The 25,393-nt window shown below is 33.6% G+C and overlaps 3 protein-coding genes and 3 pseudogenes across 7 annotated transcripts; 3 read left to right on the top strand and 3 right to left on the bottom strand.

Annotated features, from left to right (window-relative positions):
- Window positions 1-208: 208 nt before the first annotated feature.
- On the top strand, window positions 209-1,912 carry LOC149491810 (1-aminocyclopropane-1-carboxylate oxidase homolog 12-like; annotated as a pseudogene).
- Window positions 1,913-3,087: 1,175 nt separating this feature from the next.
- Window positions 3,088-7,238, top strand: LOC149491809 (CASP-like protein 5B3). Of its 3 annotated transcripts, none has more exons than XM_089717027.1 (5): window positions 3,088-3,227; window positions 3,305-3,456; window positions 3,835-4,076; window positions 6,533-6,665; window positions 6,767-7,238. In XM_089717027.1, exons 3-5 carry the CDS (start codon window positions 3,946-3,948, stop codon window positions 6,959-6,961), a joined length of 459 nt encoding a protein of 152 aa, XP_089573153.1. In that variant the 5' UTR covers window positions 3,088-3,227; window positions 3,305-3,456; window positions 3,835-3,945; the 3' UTR covers window positions 6,962-7,238. The 3 variants fall into 3 exon arrangements, with proteins under 3 accessions (XP_089573153.1, XP_089573154.1, XP_089573155.1); XM_089717028.1 differs by having other exon boundaries at window positions 3,100-3,227; window positions 3,293-3,456; XM_089717029.1 differs by lacking the exons at window positions 3,088-3,227; window positions 3,305-3,456 and having other exon boundaries at window positions 3,611-4,076.
- A 1,445-nt stretch (window positions 7,239-8,683) lies between these two features.
- Window positions 8,684-11,818, top strand: LOC149491808 (WAT1-related protein At5g07050-like). 2 transcript variants are annotated; one of them, XM_089717025.1, is made up of 8 exons: window positions 8,684-8,812; window positions 9,990-10,060; window positions 10,299-10,361; window positions 10,472-10,588; window positions 10,664-10,898; window positions 11,044-11,202; window positions 11,297-11,448; window positions 11,538-11,818. In XM_089717025.1, the coding sequence occupies exons 1-8, from the start codon at window positions 8,774-8,776 to the stop codon at window positions 11,683-11,685; spliced, it is 984 nt and encodes a 327-aa protein (XP_089573151.1). In that variant the 5' UTR covers window positions 8,684-8,773; the 3' UTR covers window positions 11,686-11,818. The 2 variants fall into 2 exon arrangements, with proteins under 2 accessions (XP_089573151.1, XP_089573150.1); XM_089717024.1 differs by having other exon boundaries at window positions 9,990-10,225.
- Window positions 11,795-14,198, bottom strand: LOC149491807 (transcription factor bHLH104-like). The gene is made up of 5 exons (XM_089717026.1): window positions 13,972-14,198; window positions 13,619-13,702; window positions 12,876-12,953; window positions 12,439-12,601; window positions 11,795-12,237 (listed from the first exon to the last, which is right to left on the bottom strand). Exons 1-5 carry the CDS (start codon window positions 14,070-14,072, stop codon window positions 11,995-11,997), a joined length of 669 nt encoding a protein of 222 aa, XP_089573152.1. The 5' UTR covers window positions 14,073-14,198; the 3' UTR covers window positions 11,795-11,994.
- Window positions 14,199-14,720: 522 nt separating this feature from the next.
- LOC149491806 (electron transfer flavoprotein subunit beta, mitochondrial-like) lies at window positions 14,721-17,849 on the bottom strand (annotated as a pseudogene). The gene is made up of 5 exons (XR_016319265.1): window positions 17,788-17,849; window positions 17,409-17,695; window positions 17,191-17,282; window positions 15,621-15,688; window positions 14,721-15,074 (listed from the first exon to the last, which is right to left on the bottom strand). The product of XR_016319265.1 is annotated as an electron transfer flavoprotein subunit beta, mitochondrial-like (transcript).
- Window positions 17,850-20,088: 2,239 nt separating this feature from the next.
- On the bottom strand, window positions 20,089-21,378 carry LOC149491805 (RING-H2 finger protein ATL16 pseudogene; annotated as a pseudogene).
- Window positions 21,379-25,393: the final 4,015 nt, after the last annotated feature.

Genomic DNA, 25,393 nt, shown 5'->3' with positions numbered 1-25,393 from the left:
TGTAAATTCAAGGGAGGATGAAATTATGGATACTGGATCCAGCCTTTGATTCTAATTTCTAACGTCAATTGCTGTAATGTAGAGAATCGATTTTGTTTTACGTTTTGTTTCAGCTTGCATTATATTATAATATAGATTCTGCTATTTCTTGTTTATTATTTTATTGCTCACTGTATGTAATTAAGAAAATGTAAGCTTACATTCTACCTTAAAACACTTTTAAAATAGAAAATCTCTTCCTTTCAACTTGGGAATCATAGCCAATAACCAGTTAACAAAGATTAAATTAAGTATACAAGACAAAATTGAATCATTAACTACTAGTTTCTATAAATTCATTTGTAATCATAGAAAGCTATCACAGAGTGAAAGAAATAGAAATCATAAGCAATACTAAAATGGAATTTGGTTACGATCGTAAGGAAGAGCTTAAGTCTTTTGATAACACAAAACTTGGTGTTCGAGGACTTGTAGATGCTGGTGTAGTAAATATTCCCAAGATGTTCGTTCGATCGTCAGATGAACTCACTGAGGACCTCGACCACCCTCGGACCACCCACATTGGTCTTCCGGTCATCGAACTTACTGGTCTTTTGACCTCTAATCGTGGGAAGATTGTTGATCAAGTCCGGAGGGCATCGGAGGAATGGGGATTTTTTCAGGTGGTAAATCATGGAATACCCTTAGATTTGCTGAATAACATGATAAATGCTGTACGGAAATTTAACGAGCAAGATATTGATGTAAAGAAAGAGTTTTATTCTCGTGATACAAATCGAAGAGTGAGATTTAACAGCAACCACGATTTGTTTCAATCTGAAAGAGCTGATTGGAGAGATACATTTTCTGTTTCTATGCTTAGATCAGACCATATTGACCCAAATGAGTTACCTGCCATTCTCAGGTATTTAATTAAACTAATGTAGAGGTGATTCCAGTAACATAAATTTTTCATTTAACACAGCTAATTATTTGTTTATGTTTATAGAGATGAAGCTGTTGAATTCATAGATCAAATCGGAAAAATTGGAGACACTCTCTTCGAATTATTATCAGAAGCTCTTGGTCTGAAACCTGAGTACTTGAAATCTATAGAGTGTAACAAAGGCCGTACCACTGTTTGTCATTACTATCCAGCATGTCCTGAACCCGATTTGGCCATGGGAGTAACTAAGCATACCGATAACACATTCCTGACTGTTCTTGTTGAAGACGAGACTGGTGGTCTTCAAGTGCTTCATGATAATAAATGGGTTGACGTTCGACCTATTCCTGGAAGCTTGGTAGTCAACATTGGAGACCTTCTTCAGATAGTGTCAAATGACAAGTTCAAGAGCAACGTGCACAGAGTGCTCCCAAGCCGTAGTCCAAGAATTTCAGTAATAGGGTTTTTTGCAGGACGTGTAGCTCCACCGGCAAGATTGTATGGTCCGATAAAAGAATTGTTGTCTGAAGAAAATCCTCCGAAATATAAAGAAGTCCTGGTTAGTGAATATGTTGCAAGGTTCTTTAAAAAAAACTCCATGAGAAGCCAAGCCTTGATGATTACAGACTCTGAAGCTGCTAATAATACCTCCAGGATTAAACAAAACTATGTGTAGTGTCACCGTCACCAATAAATGTGGTTTCACGTTGTATTTGAACCATGAAATTTTCCAATTAATAAATAAAACGCTGAGTTTGTATTTAAAAAAAGAAAATTGCTCAGATGCACAACGAAAATAAAAGAAGAACAATTAATTTTTTTTTATTCTGATAATCAATGGATTATTAAATATATTAAAAAAAATCAAAAAATAAAGGAAGCTCGGGTGTTGGAATCATTGATAACATATCATTTTCTGATACTATTTTCAAAAGAAATTCCTTGAGAATGCCGATATCAAATGGCTTCTCTGATTAGATAATTGATTCATTTTACCAATTTGAAAAGAAGTAACCACCAAATTGTGGGTTTTTGGTGGATTTCTGTCTGGACCTTCTAAATGCTTTATTAACTGTTAGAAAAAAGAAAGAAAGAAGAAAGAGAAAAGAAGTGGGTGCGTAAAGAGAAAGGAACTTGAATAAAATAAAAACCCATTTGTTGGTAGGTCATACAAAGGAATGGGAAACACAATTTAGATTTTCCATCACTTATTTTTCAACTCAATTTCAGGTATGGGTTATTGTCAAAACCATTTGTTCAACCATTTTGACAACTCGTGTTTCATTTTCAATTTCTCAAATTCAACTAAACTGTAATAAAATATACAAATTAGAAAATACTTAATTATATAGATAATAAAATAATTTGATTACCACTTGAAAAACCGGTTATGTTTTATCCTTTTTTACATAATAAATGAATATTTATATTCTAATTTACATTAATTTATTTTCAAAAAAAATGTTAATTCTTATTGATAAATAAATATTAGATACTAATATATTTTTCAAATATACTAAATAAGTATAAAAGATATCAAATTAATGTATGTTGGAATATGTGGGTAATCCCACATCGAATAAATACAACTAAATGAAATGGCATATAATGTGAAGGGTGAACCAACCAAAATGGCTTAGACCATTTTGTGTTAAAGGTAAGCCCAACTCATTATAAGCCCAATATTAAATAAATAATTGAATTGGATTTGATTAATTGCTCCTAGGGCCCAGATTCTCAATAATGTATAATAATAATTTGACTATTAAAAGATCTTTGAGAGAAATAATTTTTTCAATATGGTTGTAAGCATATACTGTGCAAATAAATAAAGAAAAAGAGTAATTTGTGATTATTAATAAAGGCGATTAGGAAAATAGATTGCAGATAAGTTGTGTTGGCGTAGACTGAAAGCGTTGTCTCCATTTTTTAAGAATGTTTTGTACACTTTGTTAGCAATAATTGGTTCTTTCTTTACCCTTTTTTTCAGTGCTCGCATAGGAGATTGATAATGATTCTGTCCTTCCTTTAACCCCTTAAGATAGGATTTGACCTTGGATCTAACTACCAACCCTAATATTTAAAAAAAAAAAAAAAAATTTACCAACGGCATTAACAGTAAAAAGATTGAAATATAACTGCCGAAATTAGTAATTAATTGAGATTTTTGTCAACAACCAACAACTTATATCAAACACATCTCACTGTTCGTTTGACAATTATCAAATTCACAAAATGACTATCAGAAGTCCTCTTAAATCTTAAATTTGATAAATCAAAGGGAATCGAGTGAACAATAGAGGTGAATATGAATTTTCAATTAACATTCATTTTTTAAGTAAATTTTATTAATGATTTTAAAATTAGTGTGCTGTGCAGTTGTACACTGGTATTTTAATGACCAAAATCGCTGCAAAAGCAAAAGTGAACTGTCTCTCCTCGCATTACGAATTAATTAAGATCAGTTTCTTTGAAATTGGACCAAAAATGGCGTCGATAACAAACTTCAATGACTTGCTCAACTTCTCCAGGTAAAGTATGCCAATACCAGATCTGCTCACGCAAGTTGACTCTCGATACTTCCATGGAAATTGCGTACCGTTCTTTGTCTTTATTATTATATTCAGTTTCATTATTTATTTATTTATTTATATTATATTTTTGCGTTTCAAAGTCTCTCTACAGTTTGCTTTACCTGTCCCCATTTTTATAATCATTTCTTGCTTTAACCTTTTTTCATGTCCTCTTCTCCCTCTCTCTTTCTTGAAATATTTTGCTTTGCTCGCAATTTTGATTAATTTTTTCTTTTACTATTCAATTTTTTTTTATCTGGGTATGTCATTTTGCTCCTCCTTCTGCATGCTTTCTTGTGTCTTATTTCGGTAAAGATTGGCCTTTGGAGTTGACAGGTGTTTCATCTTGAGTTCCTGAGTGATTGAGGGGAAATGGTATTTTCGTTGATCAATTCAGAAGCTGAAATTTACTGGTTTTGGTAGAGGAAAGTTTAAAAAAAAAAAAAAATGAAGGATTTTGCTGGGACTCCAGGAACTGTGACCGCGCTTGCTTTGAGGATTTCGCAGTGTATTTTTGCGGCCGGCTCAATTACTGCCATGGCCACCACCTCCACTTTCTTCAATTTCACTGCTTTCTGGTATTATTCGTTCTTTTGACCATCCTTATATGATTATTAGATGTTTGAGCTGCTTTTGAATTCAGCTGTTGTAGTCCATTCTTTAGGGGTCATTGAAATCGAAATTTGTCGTTTCAGTCTTGACAAATAAAATTCAATCGATTAATAGATTTGGAGAAGTTGACTCGGGCAATCTGCAGCGAAATTAGGTTTCTGTATTCCAAATTTCCAATAATCAATAATGCATGATTTAATTTAAGATGCATAATTATTTCCTTGATGATGTTTCATTCCCTAAAATGTCATAGCTGCACAATTAGCTTGATCGCTGAGGAAATTCAGATTTTTCTTATGAAAAAAAAAAGTTATGAATTCAAATATTAATTAACTGGAAATTTTAGAAGGGACTGTGACTTCTATGGCTTTTGCTAGTGACAAAAATCGTTTATCATATTTGGCATTTGCTACATTATGAATTTATTAGAATTAAAATGAGAAAAATTGCACCTTTTTCTATTGCTAAAGAAGTTACTGAAATTAGCTTGAACATCCTTTGTTCCTAGCTAGTTTCTTTCCCCTTAGAGGATGGCACTATATTTACAATTGTTCCAGTGAAAACCCGAGGCCTTAATATATGTATGCTCCCAAATTCTTTGCCGTTGAACTTGGGACTCTTTCTATTGTGTATAGGGATGATCTCAATAATAAAAAAAAGGAACATAGAGGAAAGAAATTGTGCCTTTTTATTTGTAATGAGGATGTCAAAACTCTAAAGCTATGAAGTCGAATAATGTTAAATCCAAATGCTGCATTTGATTATCGAAATACCTCTCTGGTTTACTTTTATGTTAGTCTATTCTTGTTTTGAGCCTATTGGATCATTAGTCAATAGTACTTCTCAAATGCATGGGGCAGACTGTTTTAAACTTGAAGGAAGGAGGTGCTAATTAGTTATAAAGTTAACAGTTTTCATGACTCCGAATTTTTAATTTTTAGCTGCATTAGCACAAAAAAAGTGTGCTATTGCTTGAATGAACATATTTATACATAAATATATCTGTTAAATACAGTTGAAATTCTATTGGAGTTGCAATCCTTGTGAAGGTGAAGTATTTTGTGATTGTTCATCTTATGGTTAATTCTTATTAGATGCTTTTTGATTGACTTTCTTTCAGTACCTCCATTTCCTTCCTAGTTTTGCTGTTATGTTATTGTAGTCTTTGAGCTATGTTTTTATGCAGTCTTATCTGTAATCCATGGAATTATACTGCAGCATAGTGCTATCTTCATCTTGTTTTGTTTTTTTTTTTTTTTTTGACATTTAATATTGATCATTTATTATTAAGATAAAAAACGAGCAATACAAATGGGAACAATATCCCAAGTTCGAAAACAAGCCCCATGAGAAACTGATTTAGCTAATACATGAGCTATATCATTTGCTTGTCTTCTTATCCAAGCCAAGGTGACATTTGGCAATTGGACTAAAAGAAGCTTACATTCAGAAATAACTACTCCAAACTCAGACCAATCTTGGACAGAATTTCTCATAGCACAGTAAACCTGCAGACAATCGGTCTCAATTTGAATCTTCAGGCTGGAGTAGCTCGATATCAACCAAGACAACACCTTTCTTAGCGCCTGAGCTTCTGCTACTGCTGGAGAAGAACAACCTTGCAATGAAGACGTTGCTGCTGATACAAACCCCCTGTTGCAATTTGAAATGACAGCGCCGACAGTTCCATGGCCAACAGAGGGAAAAAGGGTAGCATCAAAATTGATTTTAAAAGTACCAACAGGTGGTGGGAACCATTGACTACCTGCAGGAGCATCGGTACCTGTACCTGAACCTGACAGCTTCAGCTAGGCTTTCTTCCAAGATGCGAGCATACTTCTGACTCGAGTAACCACAGGATAAGGTCCTTCTTCCACTTGATTCCATTTCAGCTCATTACGGCTTGACCAAACACTCCATAGTCCCATAACAAAACTTTCAAAAAATTCGTGCTCCCACACCTTGTGTAAATGTTCCAACAATTGTAAGAAACTTGGAAAATTCCCAGTAGTAAGCTGAATACCGAAAAACTGCCAACAAAATCTCACTCGTGGACACTCGACAAGAGCATGGACTAACGTTTCAGTGTTACCACAGTAATCGCATCCTGTATCAAGCTCCAGTCATCTTGTTTTGTTATTCCCACAAATTTTTCCTCTCTAAGCATGCCATACCATTTGGTCAATCATGTTTTGGCTAGGCCCATTCTGCAGTTGGAAAAAATCTACCCAATTAACATCACTGCACGCAACAGTCAGCATCTTCAAAAAGTGCTAAGAACGTTGATTATTAGATAACTGATTCATACTCCACTGCCACTTAACTTATTTTGCATGTATGCACCCAGTCTTATAATAAGTCGAATGCAAAGCCCAAGGTAGGAAATGTAAAAAATTTACTCCTCTTTTTTTTTTTTTTGCAGCTACCTAATAGCTTCAATGGGTTTACAAGTCATATGGAGCTTTGGACTTGCATTATTAGATGCATATTCCTTGGCCCGGAAGAAGGTTCTGCACAACTCTATCTTGGTCAGCCTTTTTGTAGTTGGAGACTGGGTCAGCCTCCATAACCTTTACTGTTCTCTAATCATTGGTCACCAAATCAAAAGATTTTTGTGTTCATATGGTTGTTGTTTAACAGCATACGTTTCCAACAGGTAACGGCAACATTGTCTCTTGCAGCAGCTTCCGCCTCAGCAGGCATCACAGTGCTCTTGTTTCATGATGCTGGAAATTGTGGTTATTTGGGCGAATGCCAACGGTACGAAGTGTCTGTGGCATTGGCCTTTTTAAGCTGGATAACCATTGCAATATCATCTCTGATAATGCTATGGCTACTAGCGGCAGGTTAGACAATTTCTTGCTTGTGATAAAGAATTTGTTTCTGAACACTAAAAAACCCATGTGTCATAGAAGTTTTCATTATTCTACAGTGTCAATACGAAAAAGAAATAGAATTTGTTTCAAATTTTACATTCATTTGGATTCGGATTTATTCTTTTTCTATTTTGCAACAAAAAGAAATGGATAGCTGATTGTGATCACTGATCAATAGATGGAACTTCCACAACATTGTAATGTTTGAATAGAAAGTATTATAATTACAACAAGTTTACATTTTCTTCCAAAGGAGTCGTTTTGTCTTGGCATTATCGGTTGGCAATATATGTCTGGAACTGCATAAGATTAGTAGAGGAAAGGTTTTTGTTTCTTAGCATTTGTTTGTACCAAAAACCAGACATTAAGTTGCTCTTTTTTGCTTACTATCATGTTTGTCCTGTTTATGTATACTCTCTGTAGGTCAATTCCTCTGTCATTATCCATTACCGACCTTCCTACTAAACAATTTAAACAAATAGAACTGTCTTATCATCTAACTACCCTGTTTTTTTCTCTGTATCTTGAGCCACCTTTATCTTTGTCTAGTTGAAATCAAGTGCAACCAAGAAATGTTTTGCTATATTTTAATTCCCAAGTATGCAATTTATAAACTGATTTTTACTGTTAATACATGTAGGACTGTATTATTCTACTAGGATTTAACTGAGATTGGAGAATGATGATTATATATGTCAAAAGGCACGTTGGATTTAATTGAGATTTCTTTTGTTTTTATTCAAAGTAAGCTTTTATTTGTTGGCATTACGTTCTTGAATTTTTATTTTTATTGAAGTAAAATCCTTAATTGTAATGACTATTTTTTATGTATTACGTTATTATCGAATATATTTCTTACCATTACCATTAATGATTTCCATTTTCCGTTATTCTCAGTTAATTTAAAATTTAATTTTTATGTAAATAAAAATTGAAGAATTCAATATTGATAAATAAAAATTTAATCTACAAGTTTAAAAATTCAGAAGCTTAAATATGCGACTGAGAAAACTAATACTAGCACGAGATTCTATAATAAGAAAGTAAACAACTTGTATTTTTCATTCTCAAAATATGGTGAATTGAACTTTGTAGGACAATTTGAGGAATATGGGGATATAATATTTGAGATGCTTAATGCAAGAAAAAAGGAAATTCATCCCTAACTTTCATCGTCAGACAGATCAAAGTATGCTTATTCCCAACACCAAGTTAGTGGGTTGGTAGCCCACTTCTGACTTTGCCCTAGTAAATCGCTGGTATGTTAATTGGTGAAACTATTTCCGTTAAATTTATATAAATTATAAATTATTTTTAATTTAATATTAATTTCTTAAAAAATTATTAAATTGAAGTAATAATTATTGGTCCTATATAAAGGGTAAACGTGAAAAAATAAATTTATTATCTCTGAAACCATGTAATAAGTATTTTGAAATAAACTATTTTCTAAAATGTGACAATCACCGTGAAATAGAGATAGTATATGAAAATATGATATTGAAAAAAAGGGATCTGATCGCTTTATTTTGCCCCAACACTAAATTAAAATATGGCATCCTCAAAAAGAAACAAACCTAGAGAATTTGACAAATGATAGGCATGCATAATAGTCAGTGATGACTTATGTACACGCATGTCATTTATTTTTCTTACTACTTACACGTAACATAACAACTCCTTACAAATTATATGCATACAAGCTCTTCGGTGTAAAACCACTGACTAGCAGACGCTCATCTTCTTTAATCAATTTCTCTCATCTTCTTTTGGTTTCTCTTTGTTCTATGCGAAGATTGCCAAACGTGCTCGACATCCTCTACACTGTAAGTATGCAAATTTCACTTTTGTTGTGTGTTGAAATTTTTATTTTATTCATTCTAAAATGAGAGATGTTAGAACTTTTCATGTTACGATTATCCTACTGCTCTAGTCCAAGCTTCGTATACAGCAAGGAGGGGAAAAAAATTCGAAGGAGGAATATTATACATTCCCTGAAGAAACAAAGTGTTGTTTTAGCTTTTGCGATATATATGCCTCTATTCCATTTTCTAATGGCAGAATCATTCTGTGACGTTCTAATATATACTTTCAATCTGATATATAATAATTATAAGGACAACTCACGAATTGCCTGACTTTTAAAATCAAAGAGAAATAAATTCGAAGGTATAGTTATAAGAATTAGATGCTTTCTTTGTTCCAAGTTCTTGTAGATCACACATATAATATATGAAATTTCTTCTAGAGTGTATATAAGGAAATAATTTTATCAAGTAGATTAATAATGCTCTTATGAAATCACAAATAAAGAATTACATTGCGGTCAGCTGCTACATATGAAAAAGAAAAGCATAAATTCCTTTACAGGATATATATTTTTTCCATTGATTAATCAAGTTATCCAAGTTTCCCAACTAGCTAGATCAAATGAGTGAAATTACAAATATTATATATTACTAATTATTTATATAAACGATAATTATACATTTAATATACTATTAATATAAATATATTAACAATTGCATTCTAATTTATGCATATTTATATTCAAAAGAGTATATTGAGACTCCTTTGCCAAAAACATTCTTTCTTTTGAAATAGTTGCACTGAAAGCCAATTCCATAAACGGGAAGTTTACTTTGGTATGCAAAATTGGTTTTCGAAATCTCAACCAAAGGGCCTATGACTATAATTAAGGTGGTACAAATATGACAAGCAATTAATGTAAGATGCTTAATTTCTTCTACCTTTTCTCTATGTCCTCTATGCAATAGTGGCTGATGAGTGGTGATGGTGACATTAATCTCATGGAATATAAACAGAAAATTTTTGCTGCATAAAATATTTCTTTCCATTTTCTTTCCCATATCTGGTAAACATTCAACAATAAAAGAATATGATATTCTGGGAACATGATGCTAACAACAACATGCTACAAAATAAACACCCATTTTTGTTTTTCTCAAAAATTTATCAATTATCTTCTATATGAATGGGCAGGTTGTGCTCCTGAAGGGAAAGAACCAGAATTTTGATATGGATTTCAAGTCTATTGCTGACCTTTACACAAGGTTTAAGCCACACCTGCTTATGGTTCTCGCACAGATTGGCTATACTTTTCTCTACTTTATCACTGAAGCTTCTTTTAAACATGGAATGAATCCTCATGTCTACATTACTTATAGACATATTGTTGCTGGTGTAGTAATGCTTCCTTTTGCCTATTTTCTTGAAAGGTAATAGTTCATGCAAATTTTATTTTATGTTATTTTACGATTCTCATATCTATACTTAACTCTTCTCCTGCAGAAAACAAAGGCCGAAGCTAACATTAGCTCTATTTTTGGAAATATTCATCCTCTCTCTCCTGGGGTAAGAGCATATGTTGATTTATATAATTTAATTAATGAATGCATCTGGATAATTAAGAAAATAAAATTTGAAAAAATACAATATTTATAGCGTTTTTTGAATGTTTACAGCGTGGGTTTGACTCTGAACATGTATTTTGCAAGCCTGAAATACACCTCTCCGACATTTCTTGCATCAATGGTTAACACCATAGCTTCCTTGACTTTTGTAATTGCGGTTGTATTAAGGTTAGTTAACTTTATTCCATAATTCTAAGGATACATGCATATATGTCCAACTATTGTTAAATTAATGCTATGCAGGCTGGAGAGTCTTAATCTTCGAAATCTTCGTGGGATAGCGAAAGTTCTAGGAACTTCAATTTCCTTGGCAGGTGTAATGATTATGACATTATATAAAGGTCCTGTGATGAAAAATCTTTGGGATCCTATAATCCATATTGGTGGAAAAACTGCAAGCAATCAAGAGAGCTGGTTAAAGGGTTCAATTCTTACTGTTGCTAGCTGCATGTCATGGTCTATATGGTATATTATGCAGGTTAAGCTTTACACTTTACTTTTATTTTATCAGAATGTGCTGCACTTAACTAAACAGAAAGAACAGAAACTATGGCATTTCGTATCAACAAATAAAACAGATAAAATTTATTCTGATATATAAATTTTTGACAATTATCTTTTAGGCATTTACCCTAAAAAAGTATCCTGCTCAACTATCGCTGACTACGTGGATGAGCTTTGTTGGGGCTGCACAGTCAGCTTTCTTTACCGTTATTGTACAACATAAAAAAGCTGCTTGGACAATTGGGTTCAATATCGATTTCTGGTCTGCTGTATACGGTGTAAGTACAGAAAGCCCAATGTTTTATTTTGGATTAATTAATCATCGACGGCACTAATTCTTGAATTCAATTAATTGAATTATTTATATGGCAGGGAATTGTGGTATCAGGTTTAATAGTTTATGTTCAGCTGTTTTGCACAGAAGCAAGAGGACCAGTTTTTGTAACCATGTTCAATCCCCTTTCAACAATATTAGTGGCAATTTTAGCATATTTTGTTCTTGGTGAAAAACTATACCTCGGCAGGTAATTTGGAATTGAAATAACTGAATATACAGTTATATGCGTATAAATAAAAGCATTAAAATGTTCAAAATGTTTTGCGGCTTGTACAGCATATTGGGAGCTGCTGTTGTAATTGTAGGATTATATTTGCTGTTATGGGGCAAGGAAGGTGACCAACAACAAATTCATAGCAAATCACAAGATCAATCTTACGATGAGGAAGAAGAGAGCAAGAAATGCAAAGTTGCTTCAGTTTGAAGTAAAGTGAAACTTGGCGAACCTTGGGGAGATATTGTTACCATATGTATACTTCCTTTGAAACATGAGAATAGAAATTTCTTCAAAGATCAATCATCAACAGCGTACATAAATAATTAACTTGCTTTTATCATTTCCATCGAACTATATTTTTTGCCAATCCCAACAATGCATTAGTCATAGTAAACTGTCAAAGTCGGGCAGTGAAAAATGCAGTCATATTTACATTTGAACAGGAAAAAATCATTGGACTATTTTGGGAGAAAAAGAAAAAACATCTAATGGCGATATTAATGAACAAAACAAAAATTATGCAGCAGGAGGCCAGAACTCATGGTCACGGGATGTATCGCAGGCAGCAGGAGGCAATTGCCACATTGGTATCAGACCATAACTTGGAAAGACTGCCATCTTATTCACCCCAGTATGATAGGTTGCTGGATGGGCTGGCATGAATCCATGAGGAACAGCCATAACCTTCAATTGCTGCTCCATCCTTTCTTTATCTGCCTTCAGCGTGAGTTTCTCTTCACGAAGTTCATTCTTTTCAGCCTGTTACGAGGCAACAAAATTTAAAAAACTGGCACCCAAAAGAAAGAACTAGAGTAGTCCAATCCGAAACATAGTAAGGAATTCCAGGCTTTAACCTATACTAATTTACACAGCCTAATTTATAATATCCCCATGTCACCGAAAGACTGCTAATGAAAAACCAGTTGGCATTGCACTTCATTATGATTTCAAAATTACTACCTTCAGACTTTTTATTTCTTCTAGAAGCTTTTGATTTGTTTCTTTGAGCTCCTGAGCTTCAGTTTTCAGTTGATTCAGAACTCTAATAGCGTCATCAAGTATGGCTGGTTTGTCAGTTCTCGCGGGTCTGCCAGGTTCTAAAACAGAGCTCAAATCATGAAACCTGCAATCATGGTAAAACCATCCTGTCTTTTATTTCTACAATTTAAATGCGAAAAATGAGTTCAGAGCTCCAAAATAGCATCACATGATTAGCATCCTATTCAATAAATTGCAAATATAAAATTCTTATTTACCTTGCTAAAAACTCACTCCAAATTCTTGGGACAAATTACAATTTTCTGCATTAGTTGCCTTCATTTGTGTATTTTAGCTCAAAATGGTTTATTCTTAAGCAAACAAAGCCATGATGTATTGTAACACAACAAGAAGCATACCTGTCATTTAATCTTTCCCTCCGTAACTTTTCTCGGCAAGCTTTGGTCACCGGTTTGCTGCAAGAATCGCTGCGTCCCCTGTATATCAATATTAAGAGAGAAATTATTATGAAAACCGACTAGCAGAATAACGTGAGAATGTAGTTTTATTTACCAGCAAAGGAAATTTTTCTTAAGATTAGACTAGCACATTTAGTAACTAAAAAACCTCTTAAATGCCGCATGACACTTCGAATTTTATTATTCCTAGGATTACAGAAGCAACTTTAGTTGAAAGAAAAGATGTGAGAAACCACAAATTATAAGTATTTGGTACATGAGACTTCATCCTTTTCCCCTTACTGTTTCTAACTAGGAAGGAGCAAATTCAAACAAGTCTTAATTGCAAAATTGCAACAATTTCAAAAGCGTGATTCAATTATATGAAGGAATACTTCAGAAGTTCATTGGTGAAGACAGACAACCAATAGAACATATTAGATATCGGAACATAAAGCCTTATGATTCAACATGTAAATCAGAATAGGTATAATTCATGCTCCATGTACAGCACATAAATTAAGCAGTCCCAAAACCCTATGCATACTTCATCCCCAGTCAAAGCACAATTATTAGAACATCTACTATGGCTATGAAATTCTTAATCCCTAACAAATAATATTCTTCAGCAACAGGAGCAAGTAATTAAATTGAAATAAAAAAAAACTAGTAGCGTAAATTATAGGGAAATGAAAAAATAATACCTCTTGCGCGAGAATTGTTTTGCTTCAGATACAGTACCAGAAGAAGAAAAATCAATATCCACGCCGCCACCGGCGCTGTCGCCACTGCAATTATCAACGATTGGATCAATTTTCATAAAATTCATGTCCCAACTAGTATTTTAAAAGCACAAAAGAGACGATTCCTATATATCTTTACAAACTTATGACATGATAAATTTCTCGACTTTCTGATACTTCAATTTGGGAAAGCAAAAAACCTAATGAAATCAAAATAAAAGTAAATACTAAGTGAAACAACATCGATTTATTAATTTAAGGGCAGAAAAATCAACGATAAATAGATACCCTAAATCAGCTGAAAAAACAAATACCTTTGATTATTATGCCATAAGAAATCAGAAGACGTTGCGGTTTCGTCGATAAAGTTATAATCAAGAAAATCCCAGCAACAGCCGTCCTCTAACGAATCCATGGGCTAAGGTTGGTGGGAAATTGATCAATTCGATGGGTTTTAATTAAAAACCTAAAAAAAAAAAAAGAAAAGAAAAGAAAAGAAAGAAAAGAAAGAGAGATAAGATGATTATTGGTTTTGAAAATTAAAATTTGGGGATGGACCGAAAAAGGCATGGTGAAAGAAAGGTCCAATACATTTAGAACACGTGTAAGGAATCAATCGTGATTGGGTTGCGCGCCGCCGCGTCAATTTTTTGCTTTGTTTTGAGGACCGAGTTAACTGATTAATTGTCTGCGCCAACCCACCATCACTGACTTTCACTTTTACCCTTTTCTTTTGCCACATATTTCCTCCGTTCTAAAATTTTAATTTTCAATTTTTTCATATTATTTCTTATTTTTCCATTAGTATATCTTTAAAGATCTTAATTAATTATCTTTAATTTTTGTTCCATTATCTAATAAATTCAACCATGATGATTATAAACCGGGATTGTAAGAGAGTGAAAAGAAAAAAAATATTTTTAAAAATACAAATGAGACTATTATTTTAGAACACTAAGAGATTTTAATTTTGAATCGAAGGGATATCAAGTTACTAACACAAGCTCATGCTATTGCATTTTTAACCCAGCAATAAATCATAAACATTTGCGAACATACATAATTCATTCAACTGATTTGAATTTATTCAATTTGTGAAGTTAGCATTCGGAGCTTAGCTATCCACTGTTCATAACCCTCAAATAATTAGCAGAGAGGATTTCATCGATAAATTAGCCATATTATTGAACAATCAAATGACACGAGCTTCATTTCTAAGCTTGTCAATCAATTCATCCACAGAAGAAACAATAACCCCAGCTTTTCTCTTGGGTGGATCTGTAACTTCAACGATCTCTAGATCGGATTTAATTTCCACTTTTAACTCCTCCGGCGTGTATTTTTGATGACCTTCGATTTTGCTTTCATGATGTTTGGCAGCGTTGCATACCTTGGTTGATTCAGTCTCAGATCAGTGCTGCACGAGGAGTAAACTTGAAATGCATCAAAATATGACATCTATACACAATATACATGCAACACGGCTGAAATGCAAAACGCCGACCATTCTCTTTTTTCTCATATTTGGATCTAAAAAGAGTCGTTCATCGAAGTTAATAAAGGAATTCAGTCACCAGAGATAATCTCTCTGACTGCATGAAGTCGATTGGCTTATGTATTTACTGTGCCATAAGATGTTTTAGTAGAGCACACAATATGATGATACAGCAGCCTGCTTGAGAAAAATAAGCTACTGACAGACAAAAACAAATGCATTTTCTTTAGCAATTAATTTATCTTGGAATTATTATATGACTGAGAATGATTTTAATATTTCATCTAGCATCTTAGAGGTTGTATTTATTGGATACTAGGATAGTTCAGTGATGAAATTACAGTACTACATGTTTGAAACACCATAACAGTATGCAACTGAGGGGCGTATTTTCCAAAACTTGCCCCAACCATATAAGCAAGTTCAAAACAACTGAATACAAACAGAACATGGAAGCACAATACTTACGTGATTACTGCAGGCAAGTCTAAACACAAAGTCCAAGACCGCCATCCACTTCTCTTTCTACTGTGCTACTTGTTTCTCCTTGTCAAGTAAACCTACTATCAAACAGCAATGTTATTGGAAAACAGAGAACAGAAGAGAGACGGAATCAAAGAATACATAGAAGTCATGAATGGATAATAGTAGCCCCCTCGTACAAAAACCATCTAGCGACTAGCAACAACAGCCCAAAGCATACACATACAAGCAAGATCCAGTTCTAAGACCAACTAGCCACCCCTTTAGCGTCAACCTTAAGGAATGGACTCAAACATATTTTGAATTCTTATGAAAACAACAGAGAATTAAACACAACCAAAATTAAAAATAATCATTTGAATGCACAAAATATTGTTCCTATTTCCTACACCAATTCAAGGCTTGATGTAAATGCATATTAGAAGGTAGTGAATGTGAAACAATATTATAGTCAGTACTCGCCATGGTTTGGCAAAAATGTAAAATGAACTTTCCTCTAGAGTCCACCATAGAAGTTACTGCCCCTTCACGAAAATAATATGGAATCATTCAGCAACCATTAGCACTGACAAGTTTAAACCGTCTCGTAGTGTGTGAAAACAGTTGAGCGAAACCTAAGATCCTTCACCAGCCTAGTTTTAAGATACAATTCCAAGGTCAGCAACTGGCCATCCAGTTGCAGCAGAATCTTGAAGCCCCTAGTATTTACATTCTAAATCCACAATATCTAACATTATGCGATAACAATGACAAACCTCGAGTCCAAATCCGAAACTTAGTAATATTCTTAATAGACATAAATTGATGTTTCATAATCCTTATGTTTCAACTGTCAACATAATAAGCATCATACCACCCAGTTGACCAGTTTCCTCTAAAAAGAAAATGATGAGAGATATGCTTCAAATCTTGTGTCATCCCTATAGTCTACTTCTCAACTGTTTCCTACTTATAAGGTTCCCTCTGAATATAATATATATCACTGGATGTTGGAGATTTTCAGTACTCATTCACAAAATCAAACAGCACCACAAACTTCAATGTGCATTCAATTCATCAAACTTGTTGGTTTCCTTTTATTATGTTGTTGCATGTACGTCATTGACATAACCAGTCTTCTCCAAGAAGGATTTACACTATACAGAACATTTTTCAACAAGTATGTAAAGAGCTGCATTATACCTGGAAACATTTGGCATTATTGCCTGCCTCTTTTTAGCAGGGATGCTTGTGAACATACACTAACTAAAGCATAGCATTAATGCCCGCTCACTTTGCTCACGGCATTGGCAATGCTATCACCCATTCCCAACTAATAGCTCCAAAATACAGTTGATACATTATTCTTACTACAAGTGACTAATTGGAAATCATAGAAAAACAGCTCCGGAAAATCAAATTGCCACAACAGCATACCTTAAAGGTTAACCCTTTCTTTTACAGCCAACCGATAGAAACATACAACTATATCAAAGAAACAAGAGACACAAGAAAAATAAAATAGAACCTAACAGAGGAGCTCCTATTCAAGAGTGCCAATTGAATGATGGCATACATCTGGCTAACCTTTGAAGCAAATGTCCCTTGAGGCCAACCAAGCAACCCCGCAACCATTTGCCCTGTTTGATTGCAATCATCATCAATGGCCTAAACCAAAAACCCACCTATTAGATAAACAAGTAAGCTCCAAAATAACTCCAACAAAAAACAAAAATTAATTAAATTTCTCAAGAACTTAGATAATAAGAAAATAAATTCAATACATTAACCAACCTGCTTTCCCATAATAATCAGCCCGGGTTTCTCGACCTCCACAAGAGCCTTCAAAAGCTTAGCCACAGTAAGCGGATACAAAGCACTAGTAGATTCCAAATGAATCCCTCTATCCGCTCCCATGGCTAGACCCGTCCGCAGCGTATCAACGCACTGCGCGGAGCCCATGCTCACTGCGACAACCTCAGATGCCAATCGCGCCTCCTTGATTCCGAAGCGCCTCTTCCAAAGCTATCTCGCAAATGGATTCATTGACCATCTTAACATTCTGGGTCTCCACTCCGTCTCTAAACCATAAAATAAATTAGGAAAACATAATCAAGCATCTAAAGTAAGTGTAAGTTTCTGGAGTTTGATGAGATGGTTATGGTGATTTACCTTATCAGGTTTGACTCTGATCTTCACGGCGTAATCGATAACTCGCTTTACGGCCACCAAATCTCATAGTTGCTGTCTGAACTGGACAGAGAGAGCGAAAACTTAAAACTGGCGAAAGCTAAAGAACTAAAAACGATTTGGATAAAATAAAACAACTTTTAAACTTAAAATTTACGTGTTAAATTAGTTTTGGATCAATAAAATATTTATAAAACTATAAAGGCAAATTATCCAAATCTTTTAATTTGAAAGCTTATCCGAATACTTTTATTGAAAATGGTAAACCTTTATGCTGTAATTTAGAAAAGGAACGTGTATATTGTGTATCTTACAAGCCAATAAGACAATAAGTTATGAGTTTATAGATATTTTTATTAAATTCAGACTAAAAAATAAATAAAAAAACAAAATCTAATACGTGTAAACAATAGCATGTTGGTTTTAATTCTATAAAAAATAAAATTAAGATTGAACTGCTGAAATACAGTTGCTAAGATAATTTCAGAACTATCGTTTTTAATTTGATTCCGGTTGGAAACGCAACTATAATCATATGCCTGCGTGTGGGCTTTAGACATGGGACATTTCTTCCCTACCGGTCGCTGAAAGAATAGCCCTTGAAGAACTCAGCACTCCTGGGAAGCAACTAAATAATCCTATACTTGCTTGTCTCTTCCTTAAAAAGGAAGTCGATAAGGGCTACTAATACTCACATGGATCTGAGTGCTTATCGCTTCCTTGCTTGCTGATGGCGTGGCATTTTATGCAGTAATGTTATTGTTATTTGCATCCAATCGTTGGATAAAATGGGCTTACATTAGATGTTGGCCCTTTGATCGTGGGCCTGAGCTAAGTCCATCTAAAGACACTTCGAGTAATAAAGGTCACAGTCCGTCCGGAGATCTGAGTCAAACTCTTTTTCCTTTTTTAATTCATCCAAAGCTGAATACGTGAAAATAAATAATAGTGTGAATTCATTTGACTCACTTAATCAGTGAAACTCATAGTTGAAAAAACAGAGTCTTTTCTTATTTGAGATTATTCGCTATTAATATTAAATTTATAATTTAATATATGTTATATTGAAAATTTTAAATATTAATCACTGAAATGCCTACTTCCAAAAAAATATAATTTAATTTTAAATTTTTTTAATCTATTTTATATTTGGTGAAGAAGAAGAAGCGGAGGAGGAATTGACTGATTTATTTTCTCGAAAAAGACGGAGGAGGGCAATGGAGGACAATGGGGTCCCTAATGCATGCCACAGAGAAGGCTTGCAACTATCGTTGCCGCCCATACATAAAAGCACATGGCTGACAAAAGTTTTACGTCATCGGATCATACATACATAACACAGACACAGATGATAGATGCAAGACTTGTTATTGTAATATTTTCAAAGTCAGAATCTGTTGATAATAAACCAAGAATTCAAAATCCACCAGACAACAACAAACTGAAAACCAATTTAGTGCCTATCTAGTGTAGTTATATTGTCAAACGCATCGGAAAACCAATGTGTGGCCCTTCCTACATAAATGTCCACATATTTTGTTACCTCGAAGTAGCTGCATCTTTCATTGTCCTTGGGTTGGACTCGACCAAAAATAATAAATGACCATTTCCCATTGTTTCATTACTGTAGTTCTGACCAAAGGTGGAATTCTAATCTTCAAAGTTTGAGCTAAGCTCGAGTTCGATTTAAAACAAAAAGAAAATATAATTTAAAACCGAACATTTATCATTGGGCGACAAATCTGATAATTTTGATTGACAGATTAGCCGATGGTTCTTACAGGCTGGAGCGGAAGTTGATGAGTTAGTAAAACTGTAAAAGAAGCATCACCAACCATGACCAGAAAATATACAGTTATCTACTTTCATCCTTCACCATTATTGGTAGAGGAAGTTGGTGGATATTGGCATCATTATACTAGTTGAAAAGGACCTTTCACTCTATATCTGCCCTCCTAAATCAAAGAAAAGGTGGCTCCTTTGTTACCCTTTTTCTTCTCTTTGAATTTCTTTTTGTAAATTTTCCCTCTTTTTGTACCTCCTAAATCAACAGATGGGACCTCTCTCTACTTTTTCAATTTTGTTTCATTCTTTAGCAAAAAAAAGAACAAAAAGAAAATAGTAGAAAAATTTTTAATTTTTTTTTTTCAGATTAACCACTTGAATCAATCCAAATTAAAAATGAAAAAGGAAATGGTAATATCAGCCTACCATAATCATAGTAATAATGACTAATTTAGTAATGAAGAACAGACAGGGCCAGGCCAAAAAGAAAAACCAAGAATCAAATAAAAATTAGAATTTTAGATTTCAATTGAATATTTTCTGTCACAATAAATCCTACTCCTTTAATAAACACAGCTAAAATCACTATATCCTTTGAAAAAGAAAGAAGAATTAATCTAAACCTTCTTTTGAGCCTTAAGGCTCCAAATAAACAGGTAAAACAGCACTTCTTGATCCTCCTCTGCCATGACCAAAAGAAAAGAAGTTTCTTCTTGGTCTTCCATTAACATTACTACTACAACCTTGATCATTAGGACTAACCTCGCCTACTAATTGCCAGCTCTGCTTCTGAGAAATTTCTTGAATTGCTAAATAAAGCTGCCGATCTGCCGATGAGTCCATTGAAAAAGATCTTCTAATGGGTTGAATTGCAAATTGATCATCTTTCCCTCTAATATCAATACATTCATCGCCCATACTTGTTACCTTATTAAATTTCCTTGACTTCTTCTGAGCCGTTGATCCTCCTCCTCCTCTCTGCTCCAATTTCCTCCTCGGAGAAGGGGTACTAATTGACCGGACCGATAACTCTCCTGAATTCATCAACTTTTCCTGTGCTGCAAGCAAAGTTTGATCTGTGGAATTATGATTATTACTTCCCAATTCAATAACAACATAATCTTCATCTCCACCAATCAAACTTCCGCTATAAGGATTTGGATCTTGTGGCGAAGAGCTTGGCGCTATAACATGATCAAATGGGAATCTTGAATTAGTAGCAGGATTTGCTTGAAATGCTATTTCTACAAAGTGGGCAATTTGCATTGTTTTGAAGCCAAATATCAATACAATCAATGTGAAAAACATGGCTGCAATTTGGTATTATTCTTAACTTCTCATCTTCTTGAAACTCATTCAAGCAAACCGCAATTCGCTAACTGGATTCTTATAATGGCTTTCCTTCTTGAACTTGAATATCGGGATTGACCTTATTATTGACTCGTCGAGTCCACGATTCTCCACTGCTGGAGGATAACCCATTAATGGGTCTTCATTATTTCTGTTTCTTGATAAAGAAATCGCCTCAGAAGATCTATGCGGTGCCAGTTGAGGGCAGCAATTTGATTACGAAGATATAATAGCTAACAAGCAAAAAAGCGGTAGCTAAAATTCCTATTATTGCAACAGCTATAATAGGAAAACTTGTATCTGAAGAATGTAAGCTATTACGAGGTCCAAAGATTGAGTCAGTAGAAGGACTTGTAATTGGAGGAAGAAGAGATTGTTTGCTTTCAAGATCCATGAAACTGGTGGAATCTTCTAGATCTTGATTATAATTCACTGAACATCCAAAATAATGAAGTCCCGCAAGAAACAGAATATGAGAAATATTAATGGTGAGAACTGAGGACAACCAACAAAGAAGATTTGAAATTAAGGAGACAAGTGTAGAATCAAGAAAAGATGTGAGAACGTGGAGAAGAGGGAAAACCCGGTGGGGGTTAAATGAAGGAGATGCGTAAATGGAGACATGAAAGGTTTGAAATTCAATGAAAATGAGCTTTTAAACAATTCTTTAAAGCAGAGAAGGAGGAGGAAAAGAAAAATAAAAATAAAAACTCTGAACTAAAGACTACGTAGTTGGTGAATTTTCCTTCGGTTTTAGTAGCAACAGCGTATAAAAATGAAGAGGGATTGCTAGGATGGGCGGCTGTCCAGCAGGGATGATAGTCAGCTTTGCTTTAGTTAGGGGACCAATACACAGCAGCTACCACTCATTAGGAACAATGTTTCTGTTGTTACGATACTATTAATCTTGATTGATTTTAAAGTCTTAACTAACTACACAATTTTCCTTTTTTTTAATTTCCATTTTTTTGTTGGACAGAAATCTTTAAGCTACAGTTATCAGAATTTAAAATCTTATTTCATTATAATATATACTTAAGAGCCATCGGATTAATAATTTAAGAATCAAAATGAATCAGATAATCAAGATTACGTAAAATTATTTACCATTACTAATTAATATTAATTCTATTATATATTGAGTATATTGCACCAGTAAATGCTATTATGAGAAGCTGAAGTAATTTATTCTAAGTATATAAAAATAGAAAGTAGAGACAAGTTTAATTAAAATTGATGAATGTGAAAATGATAGGGAGCATGGGGTTTTTCCAAATGGTAATGATTCAAAAAGACTTGACTTTTCATACACTCGTTTCATTTTATTTTCAATCATAAAAGAGATTTATTATTTATAATTTTTTAATACCCACATGGAAGCCAACATCACTATGACTTGCCATGGATTAATTGGTTCATAATTAGACAGAATTGAGATTAATTAATTAACTTCCATTAATTGCAAATATAAACAGACAAACGTGTATATATCTAAGTTTGCATTCACACCTAAAATTATGTAAAATTGAAAAAAATATAATAATCAATGGACCTCCCTCCACTCCAATTTGAAATGCCATACGAAGAATCATCATATATAATATCAAATGAGAAAATCAACGTTTAAGGGAAAATAATTGTTGTGGTGGGTCCAAATAGGATAGCCTCTTTGTCCAAAAGAGACTGCCATAACATAAGAAAGAAAGAAAGTCAAACCGTAGAAAATCTAATAGAAATAGAAGAAGAGGACACCAATTAAAGGCAGAACCGACACTTCCCATGCTTGCGTGTTGACAACTTATACCAAAGACAAAAGCCAAACCAAAAATTAATCTTATTTCTTTCGTTTTTTTAATTAAAAAATTTAATTAATTTTTTTAAAAAAAAGTTGCATTCCACGGTCAAATCTTTGCAGCTCTCTCTCTCTGCCAATGGCAATCCAAGATTGAAAGAAACTTAATTCGCTTTCCTAGTCGGTATGACTTTTCTGAATGTTCTTTTTTTTTTTTTAATTTATAAAAAGAAAGAAATATTTGCCTTGCTAAACAAGCTCATCAGAGTAGCTAAAGGTGGAAATATGAGTCGTCTTCTTGGTTGGTTGGTTGGTTTGTCCTTTGAAAGTTTTAATCATGTCTTCGGTTTTCTTCTTGTTTCTGGGTGTATGTGGACTACTCATTTCATCGCAATCTTGCTATAAAATTTCACTTGTTTGTTTAACAAACATTCCTTCCTTTTTTTTTTCTAATCCCTCCTTAATTCTCTTTTTGATTAATTAATTAAATATAGTATATTTATTTGGTCTCTCTATTCCACAAGTTATTCTATGTTTGGTTAATGGATAATAAACATCACACTCAAAACTCTGAATATCTCAAGTCTTATCGTTATCTTGTCACATAAAGACTTTCTCTTCTTAATTACTACTATGTTTACATTAGATTCAAATATTGTCTTAAATATTACGTGACAGCTCTACTCCAGTTCATAATTTCCACAATGATAGGTAACCTATATTCCCCGCTTCCAAAACGACACGTCTAACTTGATCTGCAAGTCAGTTGACTTGGAAGTGGGAAGTATACACCGGTAACGAACCTTGTCCTAATCTGTAAACCTGAAATAAAAAAACTAATGTCATATACTCCTCTCTATGTCCTAACTTATTTATTTATATTAACTGAGTAATCTTTCAAAGGTTTAAAGAGTTTATCTATACTAACTGAGTAATCTACATGGAAGAAAGAAATTAATAAATAAAATACTCTGACACATGGCAGGACGGCAACAGCTGTCCATAGTTAGTTTTACCTCTTGGAGGAGTTCCCCCGCTTGGAAAGATTAATTGGAAATAAAATACTCCCAGTACTAACGTGTTTCATAACAAAATTAAATGGAAAAAAAAAAAAAAATTGTTTTTCCAAGGACGGAAAATTTCATGCATAGATTGTGGGATCATGGGAAATTACAAGCCATAAGATGGATCAAAACACGTGGGTTCTGACGTTGAAAGGCTTTCAGTCCCGTGAATGCAAATAGTAAAATTTTGCCAGGGACATGAATCAGGTTCAGGCAGTTGCTATTTTTATCTTTTCAGGTAGTTTCTCTTCGAGTGATTATATATATATATGTGGGTCTTAAGAGTCCGGTCTTCTACGTTACCAGCTAGGTATGGATTGCATGTGGTGTCACGTGCCATGCAAGACATTGATTTTTCTCGGGTCAATTTATTGCAACGGTCAACTCGATCGGTCAAAAGTTGAGCAATTGAGAATGAACTGAAGATCCATCTTTGATTTTTCACTATAAGGTGCACTGTTTAAGCTTTGACGGAACTTTTTAAACTAGTTTTCTATTATCAGAGTTTTATGCGTTCAATTATTGATTAGTTACAGTTTACTCTTCTTGCTATCATCTACACATTACCAACTGGGTTTGCTTGTAACTCGTTATTTGTATGTAACTATTGCATGATCTTGGACTAATCATAAATCATTTAAATATATTATTACCAAAATTTTAAAAAATAACTTAAATGATAAGATATGCCTAAATTTTACCATATGATTTCACAGCAAAATCAAGTGACGAATACTCTGAATAATAATATAAATATTGTATACAAAATGGGCCATTACTCGGACCGTAGGCAAGTGTTTTCCTGCTTTAGTAGAACTTTGTTTTTGACAAATGCGTAAGTGGGCCAAATGACTTGTTTCAGCATGCATCGCCAACCACGGCCCAATGTGTAGGAGGTCTGGGCTGGGCCTTAAAAATCGCTTCAATTCAACCGCTAATTACCGGCAGGCAGTAACTTTTGCAATTTTTATTTATTGGTTTTCTTCTTTCCCTTCTCTTTGAAAATTCACCCTAAGAGATTAACAGAAAGCTACCCTAATTATCGTCACTAATCAAGCACTCCTTTTCCCTTTTTTTTTTTTTTTTTTTTTTTTTTTTGGGTAAAAATCAGACCGTTATAAACTATAGACAAAGTCTAGAATAGACTATGCTTAAAACATCATCAACATCATTGAAAAATCTAATTGTACATATCATACGAATACCCATTCAAAAATGTCCCTAAAAAAAATTACTTCCGCTTTGTTTATGAATCGGTCTGTACTTCTATTCATTTCCAATATGAATGATGAATAATTCCGACCACATTTTTTTATTAAAAAATGTTTGGAATAAATGATATTATGAGTATCGTTTCATGGGAGAAAATAATAAAAAATGGCACATAACTGATGATTATACAAAAAGTTATCTTTTCACGTTCTTAACCTTCAAAATATGAACAAACACTTGCATTGGTTTGTCTAGTAACTTCCAAATATTGTTGATTTCACCAACAATGTCGTTTCCAACATTAAAAACATGTTTATTTCAAAATATTAACTTACATTTTCAATTTGGAATATTAAGTTTCAATTTTTTTTTTTTTTGACTTGTTT

This window comes from Jatropha curcas, unplaced genomic scaffold, assembly GCF_041381405.1.
Source record: "Jatropha curcas cultivar XTBG-Jc1 unplaced genomic scaffold, XTBG_Jcur_1.0 HiC_scaffold_549_pilon, whole genome shotgun sequence".
NCBI lineage: Eukaryota > Viridiplantae > Streptophyta > Magnoliopsida > Malpighiales > Euphorbiaceae > Jatropha > Jatropha curcas.
This window is presented reverse-complemented; position numbering and strand designations above follow the sequence as displayed.